The following is a 12,136-nucleotide window of genomic DNA, read 5'->3' on the forward strand; positions in this document are numbered from 1 at the left end:
AAAACAAATTTTATAAAAAAAAATTATATTAACACAAAACATATTAGTCCACAGCAGTTCAATAGAACTATTAGTCTTTATATACAAAATTGTGAATTTGAATAAAGTTATATTTTGTGGTTTTAACTGAACCACACTCATCTCCAAGGATGTAAACTTTAAAACAAATTATTATTCCGTTTGGACTGGACAAGCTGTAATATCTGAATAAAGTACAGTACTGTATCTAATAAACACAATCACCTCATTTACATACATGCACCTCCTCCCCCTTCTGTGTGAGTTGGTGATCATACTGTATGCACACCAAGCATAAGGGCAGCCAACTCCCAAATGGAAATAGTGCTAGCTCTCTTGCCAAAGATAGTTAATATAAACCTGCCTCCAATATTTAACAGGTACAGTTGTGGCAGTGATAAAAGCTTCTATTTACATAGTCATTCATCAAGACTGGTAAACATAATTCCATACTAATAATTCATACATCCTGTTGAATTCTCCTCCTGAAGTATTCTTTAACAATCGTAACTGGATTCCACGCCAAATTTATAAATCATGGTAATGTTACAGCAACACTGACACCAGAGTAAACAAAAACACAGTTGGTTGAAATTAGTGTATACAGAACTAATAAACATTCTTGGTAATGAAATTACTTACAAAAGCTACAAGCATTATAACCCACTTCTTTCACAATATGGGGAAATTTAAGTGAAACAGAGTTGATAGCAAGTAATGTCACAATATTACTACAATATAACATAAGGTTAAATATCATCACATTATTATGGAACCAACAGTCTTCTGATCCTGGTAATGGCAGCAGCCAGGAAGGCAACATGTCCTGTGGCAGCAGAATACTCTTCGTGAACTTTCTGCAAGCGTGGTAGAACCTCCTGTAAGGCTGTACATGCCTGTTTCCGCAGACTGTCAACATCAGAGGGAGTTAAAGTACGAGGAACCCCAACTTCCCAGCCCGTAAGATTGTCTTGTGCTGGACCTGGGGCTGATGGTGCATGACATATGAAGTACTCCAGATGTCTCCAAAGAAGGAATGCAGCAGACTCAGCAGCATGAACAGCAAGTTGCTCCTGACGTCGGTGCAAGGCTACAACTTGAATGAGGTGTTCCTCAGCCAATCTCCGAACAGCTGCAGGTGAGGCAGCATCAGCCAGAGCACTACTCACATACTGACGGAGGTGCTCAACTGGCTGATTACCTTCCAATGCTTGTAAGCAAGCAGTTGCAGTTTCACATGCACTTCTGGCCAAAGTAAAATGATGACTGACTTGACTTGCACACTCCACCAATGTGGCTAACGATAGTGGCCGTCCTACAGCTCCTGTGGGTATTCCATTATCCATGGATGCTCGAAACACTAGTGTAATATCACGAGTGTCAGTCCCCCCATGAATGAGACGAGCTGTGGCATAATTTAGAACTGCAGCTAGAGTGGTTAGAGTTGCAGTACGAGCCATTTCCCTTACATTGACACCTTCCTCATTCTCCGGCAGTGTGTCCAGGGCAGCAGCCAAACGGCTCTGTGGTAGGACATGTGGCAACAAAGCTATAAGTAACTGTTGGAGTCGTGTTGCTTGTGCCCCAGACTCTAACTCAGAAGGATCTGTAGCTGTTATGGGACCAGGAGGAGCAGCACCTGCAACAGCTGCTGACAAGAGAGCTACTTCCTCTAGGCCCTGTAGCGATGGAACACCTGGAACACAGAGACCAGATGCAAGGGCCTCACCATGTGCACCTAAAAATCTTAATAGATGGGCAGTAGCAGAATAATTGTCACTTCCTAATGATGTCAAGATTGCTAAGTAAACTCTTAGAGCTGCCATCAACACAGTTCGATACCGCTGTACTGCGCTAGGAAGAAATTCTTCATTGCTGGCAGACTGCATGGGTTGAACTGGACGATAATCTAAGGCAGTTAATTCTGACAAACGTGTAGTAAGCCCAGACTGTAATAGTTGTTGTGCTCCAGAGGGAGAGAGTGCCAAACGAGCTAATAAAGACATACGGGCTTCATATACATACAGGGGCCGTAAATCATCATCATCGGCAGTTAACAGAGAGAGCAACTGCCGATCATCTGTTCTTAAAGCATCGAGAAGGCGGCGTAAGTGTCCATGGTCAGTAAGATGTGACAGTAGCAGAGAGTCATTGGTGAGTGGAGCAGCACGTTGTTCCAGAGCAGCAAGGGCACTGAGACATGTCAGGGCTAACACCTGACAAACATGGTGACCCCCTCCTGCCTCCACTGCTAGAACATCAACCAACTGTGGGAGTTCTTCACGCACAACTTCATAATTCTCTCGGTGAAACTGCTCCTCTTGAGTTTCACGTGGGGCCAATAACAGAGACTGAAGACCGTCTGTATCCTCACCCGTTTTATCTATGGGATCAGCTCGTATTTGCAGGTAATTCAGAAGAGCAGCATATATGGAAGCACGAACTCCTTGGCTACACTGTTTGAATCGTGCCACACATTCAACAAGTCCACGCAGAACAAGTTGTAATGATGATGGAAATTCTGCCTGAACTGCAGGATTACCACTATCTAACATGGAAACATACTGAGGATGGTGATGAGCTGGTCTTGCATGGAGAGTTCGCAAAGTGGTTACTAACATAAGCAATGTTGATACCAACTGTGTGGTTAGAGAAGAGAGTGCAGATTCATCCAGAAGACGACGAGCCAGATCATGGGTAAGTGTATGGAGGAAGGTATGGTGGGTGGCAGTTTCTATAAGATCTGGGGGGGTGACAGCTACAACAACTTCTACTACTTGTCTCCAGCCCTCCAAGAAGTGCCTATGTGCAAATAACAGTCCTCTTGTTTGGTTCATCATTAGAGCATGACCCATCACCAACTCCAGTTCCTCTTGTAATGGATCACGCTGAGTTATAGAAGTCCCTGAACCTCCCTCTTGTAGTAGAGCAGTCAACTGTTGATGTAGTAATTTAAGGTTAACTACAGGGCCTTCAGGAGAGGGGCTCTCACAATTACTAATGAGCTCCGATGCCCTTGTGAAGTACTCACATTGTAAAGGTGCTGGGAAATCAATATTGAGGTCAATGGCATCTAGTAAGGTGAGAAGTGGGCCACGTCCACCACTGATTCCACCAGCCCAGCCCTGAGAAACATCCAAGGGTTCTTGCTGAGGCAGTTCTGCTCCTGCTACAAGTAAATGAATCAGGCGTGCTAATTGTGATCTTTGCTGGTGTGTTGCATGGTAGCGTAGTTCTAAGGCTACACAACGTAAAACCCACCCTTGAGATAAAAGACGAAGCCTCGAGTCGGTGTGTGGGAGACCCATGGTAGCAGCTGTGCGATACAATAGATCTTCAGAAGACCTTAGATAACGCAGTGTGGGTGCTGACATATTGGTGTCACTGCATAATTCATAAATAAGTCGATATGAAACTTCAGATAGACTTGGTGGGCATGAGGGTAAAGATGCAAGTGCAGCATGTAATGCTGTTCGAGGGTACCCACGTGCTCCAGCACCTAATAAATCAGATCGCAAAGTTGTCATGCCATCAGATGTATAACCAAGCAAAAACTGGGCTACATTTGGTGTTGGAAGTGGAAGGTATTTTAGGAGCAAATTTAAAGCTGCATCAGCAGCATCCAAATGTTCTGGAATATCCAATGCAGCATGATCTATCACTTCCACAAAGCTGTGCCTAACTGCAGAGGCAGTCGTTGCAGAAGCAGTGATTAAAGAAAACATGTGGGTCTGAGAACTTGGTCTTGCAGCGGACGAGGCCAAGAGGCGACAAGCCAAGGCAGCATGGCAAGGCATTTCTTGATGGTGGCCCACCAAACGTACTACATTCAAAAGGTGATCACTGACCCCAGTATGGACATTAATACCCATAAGTAAACGCTCCACACCTAGCACTACTTCTGGGTTAGTTGATGTTCCGAGTACTAAGTGTTGTTGTTCCTGTGCTCCCAGTAAGAGTTGCAACACCAGTAGCAAACTAGCATGAAGATCTTTTTGTCCAGGTACTTCTTTGAATTGTTCCAATATTTGAACTCCATCGTGTAACACTGACAGCACTTGCTTCACTAGTTGTGACTCCTGAACTAAATCTAAAAGTATTGATCGGCCTGGTGACTGTGTAGATCTCTGTTCCACTGGTGCTGTGGCTACATGGAGTTGTTCAGTTAACAGTTGATGAAGAAGTTCTAGGCAGCCACGAGCAATAGCCCAACGTTCGCCGGCATCCCGATAAGTGCGAGAATCGTGGCGCAAGAATATTCGATCTCTCACCAAATCAAGGTAAGGACGAAATCCTGGCTGTCGGGTTGCAGCACCAAGCATTGGAGGAATGCCAGCACGTACCAAAGTGCCTAACAATTTGAGAATTGCCCTAGTCAGAGTAAATTCCTCCCTGCTGCTCTCTACTTCTTCTATGTCAACAAGTAAACCACGAGGTTGGTAGCCTGCAACACCCTCCTGAACAGGAATCAACCCACCTCCTTCTATCAATTCCCACACTCGCTGAGCCAATGCTGGGGTACCACTAAATGCAGCAAGTGTGTTCACAAGTTCTACCTTAAGTGCTAGAGGTACAGCACAAGTTAGCAAGCCAGTGCACACATACAGTGGTGCCCAAGCAGCATTATCACACAGAGCCACACGAGATAATTCATCCTTTTCAGCTACCACAGTTAGTAACTGAAGCACAGCCAGGAGCCCCTGCACCTCCTGGGGGGTGATGCCTCGTGGTGTCCCTCGTGCTCGGTACATAGTATCCATTGCTCCAGGCTCTTCAATTCTCAGGTTGTTGTAATACTGGGTTAAAGCAGTCATAAAATGCTCCCATGCTAGATTGCTACCCTGAGACAATGGCTGACTATTCATCCTTAAGAAGTTGTAAACAAACTGTGCAGATCGTGGAGTTGTGGCTAAACTAGTTAGCAGATTGACATATGGCACAAACAGCGAAGGAGGCAAGTAATCTCCAGGAAGTCGCACAAATTTGAAAAGAGCCATTTGACGAGTTCCTTGCCCACGGTACTGCAAGGAAGCCATGGGAAGGATCTCACTAGGGCACCAGTAATCTTCCACCAGTTCACCACACTGTCCATCTTGGTATAAAGCTGCCAAACAAGTCAGAAGTTCCTCAAATGGCTGATCAAGGTTTGGTGGAGGCTGTAGACTTTCTCGTAGGTTTGCTGTGATAAGTCTGGAGTTTTCATCTGCTCTGTTCTTCATGGCCTTAACCCGCTCAGGGAAATTAATTATGAAGTCAGAGAAGATTGCATGAAGACGTTGGCAGTAGAAGGAGTCAAGTGAAGCATTCTTCTTGGAAAGTATAGAATTCTGGATAAAAGAAAATACTTTACCCTTGAGAGCATCATCTAGGACAGCATCATCTTCCTCTAGTACAGCATCAATATCTGCTAACTGAGTAGCAACAGCAACTTGTCTTAAGTTAGCAAGGCTGACAATCCATGCTAGCTGCACTATAGCTTTTAAGCCCGGAGTTTCCCAAGCTTGATCAGACCTTATTTCACGGTGAATTTCTTGTACAAATGTTCGGTCACTTGTGATAGGAAACTGAGTAAGAGCTTCTGTCATGTCTTCTGATGTCAGTAAGTGTCCTGCCTCTAAACTATAAAGCAGGGCCATAAGTAGAGATAAATTAACAGGATCTAGAGAGCCATCACTCGTCTCTGTTAACTTTACCTTTGACATGTATGCTACAAGGCGGCGACATTCGTCCTTTTTTAAGGGGGTCTGAGCAGCCCAACAAAAAAGAGTCTCGGACAACAAACTGCGCACCGCCTGAAACTTATCTAACACCATCTTCCTATGCTTAGCATCCCCAAGAGCACGGTTCTGTTGCAATAACTCAATTTCTTTTGTGATATCCATTGAGGTGATAAGCTCCAGAATCCTATCCACAAGGCTTATGTTAAGAATGGGTTCCAGGTACCTTGTAATATTCTGAGACAGTTCTTCATTATCTGGGAGGAGAACCCATGAAATTCCTTGACGCGCCTGAACCAGTGTCTTCAGGGCATGAGCCAAATTCACCCGACTATCATAATAAAATAAAATAGCAATCAAACCCCTCGGGGTACCAGGGTAAAGCGTGGATTCTTCCTCTGCCGATCGCAACAGTGACATTGCCGTCATTTCACTCATGTTGAACATGTCAGCAATAATGATGGCTTCCTTCACAAACGAGTCAGACAATTTGGTTGGACCTGCATGACTTGGCAAGGTCACAGGTTCAGTGACAGAGCGCTGCAGTGTAGACCTGTAAAAAAAAAAATCTTACGTAAGAATACATACAAATGCTGTAATTAATATATATATATATATATATAGTGATCTAATCAGACAAAAATTCATAGACAGAACACACAGCTAGGCATGAAGGATGAGGTACTATGGAAGAGACAGTCTGTCAACAAGGAAGAGACCTTTACCTTTGACCCATGTGACCACCAACCGTGACCCCACTTGGATTTACCCAACCCTAGTTAATTCCCAAGTGACCCACTGCCACATAGCAGCAAATCCATCAAACAGACCAAGCCGAACTTGACTGGTAAACTCACACGTCAAAATGTTTATATTGTTGACTATACGGTACAGTACTTATCTCACTGTTACATTTTCGTAGTTACTTACTCTTAGGTGATGAAACAGCAATGAATTGTGTGAAGATTATTCTTTTAATAAATATTGCTTTACTCACCATAAACTGGCTGTACCTACCTGAACCGCAGGCCACATTAAATAGTTTCTCAATCACTCCTCGGGCTGCACTAAGACATGGTTCAGGCCGCAGGTTACCCATGCCTAGGTTAAACAACTACCCTATTTATCAATTGCATTTCAATTTACATGGAGAGTAATGAAAGCACTATTATCCTTTCCTTTTTAAACAATTGCATGATGTACCCATAGATAATTAATTGTTAAATTTCCTATTGTTAAAATTTTCTCATGAGGTGTAGCTATCAAGCACCCCTCAAAGCAAGCTTCTAATACTGTACAGCCAACACATACACTCAGTACATTGTTCAGTGTCCAAAGCATCTCCACATCAACTTCCAAACTCTAGTTGTTTCTTAGTTAAGCTAATATAGCACTGTACAACAATCTATTATACTGTACAGTATAATACAATTAAATAAGAACTTAGCCCATGTTTGATTAAATTTTAAAGTCTCTTTATTTATAAGTCAACAATAAATTCATCAATTTAATGACTTTGGACTTGGTTCAACTAATGAAAGAACTTGATTATAGTATAACCACTGTATAGGTTTTCATGCGTGTAACATGTATGAAATCCTGCACTGGACTCTAAAACTAGACGTTTCATTAATTAGTTGGTCATATTCCAATAAAAAAACTTTTTAAGAAAAACTCATATGAGTACATGACCATTTAAATTCAGATTTTTCTTCTACAGTATACAATGAAACTGATTGCCTGAAACTTAGCCACTGATAAACACATGAATACGTACATCTCTTTGATTACAGTATTTGCCAAAATGTATAACTATGAAGAAAAACTATGAAGAGTCACATTCACACATTCAAGAGAAGTTACAGCAATACTAAAAGCATTGACTTAATTTTCAAACTTTTACAGGCCTAATCCTTACTGTTAAGATACATAATCTGAAACTTTTCAAAACTTATCAAATACAGGTGAGAAAATTACTGGTACACTGATCAGCATTAAACAATCCAATTGGCTACTGTACATAACAATGTACAGATCAGCAAGTAAACCAAATCTACTTAAATCTCCATAAAAAAATTAGAAACAAATCCCCAAAGATACAATAAAGCTAACCTCTCATTTGCATTTTTTGGTGGATTGCGCAGGAGGGAGATGAATGTGGTGCGATGTCGTTGCAGAGCCAGTTCTAGGTCGTGTCCTGCTTCAAGAGCAACAGGTGTGCCACCACTTGAGGCACTCGTCTCCACTGCTCGCTGCACTGCCTGTGCCAAGGACACCATTGATGCCCACATTCCTTTATCTAAAAATACAATGACAAGTTGGTAAAGGATATTTGTCAAAGATATGACATAAGGTGTACAGGTATTCCTCTCTTAATGAATGGGTTAGGTTCCTGGAAAACCATCGTTACGTGAATTTTCATATCTCAAATAACAAGGGTAAGGTCAAGTTCTGTTAGGTTCTGTGTATACTGTATTCTCGTTTTCCCTTTTTGTGTTTAACATCATTCAACTAGTATTTCCATAAATTCTGGCTCATTTCCATAAATTATTTATACCGCTAACTGTGTTCTCCACCTTTACCCTCAAATTTAATAAAACAGGATGACGAAATTCTTAGGTAATACTGAAGGAGGTGGCTAACACCAGAATTTGTTCAATTTCATTATTTTTTTCCACAAATGTTCTTATTATAGTAAGCATTTTAAAAGAGGTAACAACTTTTTTTTTAATTGTAAGTTTTCTTTTCTCTCTCTATGATCATAAATCACTTGCAGTGGGCATGAAGGATGAGGAAAATTGTGGGGTAAAACATGGTGAAAACTGATCATATGACACTAAAAGTATGTCTCTATGTGCTTTGTACGTCTATTTGTTTACAACTGACGTTTCCTTGGTTAGGTCAGGTTCTATTAAGATCTAGTAAATGTCGCAGTTAATATTCATTTTTATCCCAATAGGTTAGGTTAGGAACGGCTCATTTTTGCAAGAAACGAATGTCATACTCAATCAAAGAACGTCAAAATATGCTAGAAAAATAATCTCATACCAATTGGGATAAACGCAAACCTTCACCAAACAAAATTTTACCAATGCCTTCTGGTGTTAGCCATCTCCACCAGGATTACCAATTCTTAAGTAACAAAAAACAAATCAACCGCCCTAACAGCTGACAGGTGGTGAAATGATTAGTTGACCCTAGCGGCGGCCGGCATGTTAAACTTGTGCTCGTTTATGTTGGTTTAACATTTCATTACCAATCTCTTTCACAATACGAAGCTTATTCCATAAGTCTATCATTCACGTCTGAAACTCTTAATCTATAACGTTTTTGTGTTATTTATGAGTTCTTAATCATATCCTGCCAACTCTCACGTTGGGTAGCACTTTACTTTTCTTAATATAACTTAAACAATACCCTTTTTACTTCATAAAATTGACCCTCAAAGTGTATAACAGCGATTCATCCTAGTTATACTTACTTGTGGCAGTCATCTTGAGGTTTATTTGAGCATTTCAGTTCGAAGACAGACTGAGCCAGGCGGCGGGAAGCAGCGGGAGGCAGCACCAAGTTTGTAAACAAGAACAAGTGAACATCTTCATCCGTTACTAACGGTATATAACTACCTACTTACTTATTTATATATATATATATATATATATATATATATATATATATATATATATATATATATTTATTTATTTATTTATTTATTTACAGGTAGTAGGTAGTACTAGTAGGCAGCTATCAAACAGGGAGATACAGAAAAAATTACAATAGGAATATATGGCACCGGAATAAAGTCATAATCATCAGACTAGGAAAAAATGGCACATTAATTTTTATTGACATGTTTTCACTAAAATTTTATAACGTTTGTTACTGAAACGAGGCTGATTGGCGCTTTGGTGATGAATCAGTCGCTTGCAGTGTTCTTGGGAGACGAAATGAGCATGGCCTCAGGTTCCATGGCTAAAGCAGTTTTGGCATATATTGGACCAGGTTTATCTTGGGTAGTCTTTGCCATGGTTTTCATTTGGGTTTGCATTTGCCTGCTTCAACAGCATTCTGGTTCGCATCATGGTTGTGATCCTTGACTGACTGTGGATATTCATTATCAACAGATGTGACTAGGCACCTTTGCATGAGTGCGTCCGCTTGACACATCTCCAACGGATCACTTCACCCCGGGACCACTGTATGGTGTACAGTATATGTAGCCACTGTCAATCGGTTGAAAATGTTCAAAGGAGGGCCACCAGACTGGTGCCTGCACTGGTGCCTGCACTTCGGCACCTCAGCTACCCTGAGAGATTGGAGCGCCTGAACTTGCCTAGCTTATACTACAGACGGCCAAGGGGGGACCTAATCGAGGTGTATAAGCATCTCAAGGGGCACTACTCAGTCGAGTGACCTTACTTGGAGATGGCGGACGCTCGCTCCACAAGGGGTCACAGCTCAAGGCTGAAGAAGCCACAATTCCGGTAAAATCTAACGGCAAACTTTCTTGGAGTAAGAATTGTGAACTCTTGGAACAATCTGCCAGTGTGTGTTGTAACAGCACCGAGTGTGAGCTCTTTAAAGACCAGCCTTGACCAACACTGGAGCAGGTTCAGGTACATTCAGAAGCCAGTGCATGCTCAGTACTTGCCCATCAGTGTGTAACAGACATGACTGACCACCTAAGCGGCAGACGAGCCGATCAGCGGCGAAGAGTATAAAAGTAAAAGAATGATGGTCTGTGATTGGTCCAGCAGCGTTTACTTGGCTGGTCCGATAGCCAATCAGCATGTGGATCAGGAGAGTGCTTGATCATGATCTTGCCCGTGGTTTGCTAAATGCTGATGCCCAATCAATGTGTGAATCAGGAGAGTGCTTGATCGAGTTTTTGTAGGGGTATCCCCTACAGCAGCGCCGTAGGAGGCCCCACTCCACAGGATGCCATTGGAGCACCCCTCTGGATGTTATGCATTTTTTAATGTTTTCTAGTCTTATTCTCCAGTTGGTTGTCTGACCTAAACAGCTTTCATGGCTGTGGGATACTATATTTGGGACTGCTTTTTATGGGTTGCCAAACCAGGTTTATTCTACTTGCAACCTCGGGGAGGCTCATTTTGCTCTCTGTTAACGGTTTATCCTCATCATCCCCTCACACACCCTTGAAGGGTAGATGTTTTCATGCTAATTCCTCATCTTCCATGGAGGAGTTGGTGTTCCTTCCCATTACCCTCTTCTCTATTCCCAGGAAGTTGGCATCCTACCCCACCCTCATCAGCTTCCAGTTTCATGGATGTTGGTTTCCTTCCCACCTCTTTCTCTTGCCACTCTTTGTAGGTGGTCACCAGCACATAATCCTTGGCCCTTGGTTGTGCAATTCACAATGGTAACCTAGCTATCATTTGGAATTTTAAAATACTCTTAACAATCTTCCCATTAAGGTTTGGGGTTTTGATGCCATGTGCACTTAATAATAGGAGATTTTCCCGAGGTCAATAGTAATTACTTTTTGCTTTATAAAAATGCCAGAGTACAATACTACTACATTAAAGAAAGTACAGTATTGGAATTTTCTAATGAAATGGGGAGTCTGGACCCCTGGATCCGCCCTTGGGTAAGGAATAAATGTAAGCTTTTGCACTACTGAATTCTGTACAACTTTTGTGAGGTCTTCCTATGAAGAACTAAGGCAACAATGTGTCAACGAGGGTGACGATTGAACAGGACACCTATCCTCAGAGATTCCTCAGCCATTGTTAAGAGAAGAAGTCCATCAAAAAATTTTACTTCAGATCACAAACACTACAGTAAGGGTAGTCTCACCCAAAAGTTCTCTAACTCTCCCAGCCAGCTATTACTGCACTGCCTGCTTCAGATGTTTGAAACGTTCTTGGTACCAACCAGAACATAAAACCGATATGAATGAATCTATAAGTTTGAAGTAACAGACTCGAGTTCATACATCTGAAGCAGGCAGGGAGGCAATAGCTGGCTGGGAGTTAATGAACTTTTGGGCGAGACTATCATCTAATGAAGTCACTTGTTGATTGATAGTACCCAATGACCTCGCTCAATGATTGGTACATTCACAGTTAGGTGCAAATACATGCAATATTTGCACAATCGGGTGCTAATATTGTACCCTCTTTGTCGAGATTTTCAAAACTGGGATAGAGGAGATGAAAGTAAGGAAGAAAGCAAGGCAATTGATCTTTGCAGATAACTGCTCTGCTGAAGTGTTGGTCAAGCCTGGTCTTGCAAGAGCTAAATGGCTACCTAACTTTATGGTTGAAGATAGTTAATAACAGTGCCAGGCACATTGCCTCCTTGTGTACTTGAGGCTAAGTGTACACACTACTGTAATAACACTGCTCATAATACTGTACTTTCAAATACCCTGACAA

General features: G+C 41.9%; 1 protein-coding gene across 1 annotated transcript; it reads right to left on the reverse strand.

Moving 5' to 3' along the window:
- Positions 1–8: 8 nt before the first annotated feature.
- LOC121868286 (nuclear pore complex protein Nup205-like) lies at positions 9–9,324 on the reverse strand. The gene is made up of 3 exons (XM_042368719.1): positions 9,217–9,324; positions 7,848–8,034; positions 9–6,288 (listed from the first exon to the last, which is right to left on the reverse strand). Exons 1-3 carry the CDS (start codon positions 9,227–9,229, stop codon positions 786–788), a joined length of 5,703 nt encoding a protein of 1,900 aa, XP_042224653.1. The 5' UTR covers positions 9,230–9,324; the 3' UTR covers positions 9–785.
- Between the last annotated feature and the right edge of the window lie 2,812 nt (positions 9,325–12,136).

Source organism: Homarus americanus, unplaced genomic scaffold (assembly GCF_018991925.1).
Source record: "Homarus americanus isolate GMGI-L3 unplaced genomic scaffold, GMGI_Hamer_2.0 scaffold19318, whole genome shotgun sequence".
Taxonomy (NCBI): domain Eukaryota; kingdom Metazoa; phylum Arthropoda; class Malacostraca; order Decapoda; family Nephropidae; genus Homarus; species Homarus americanus.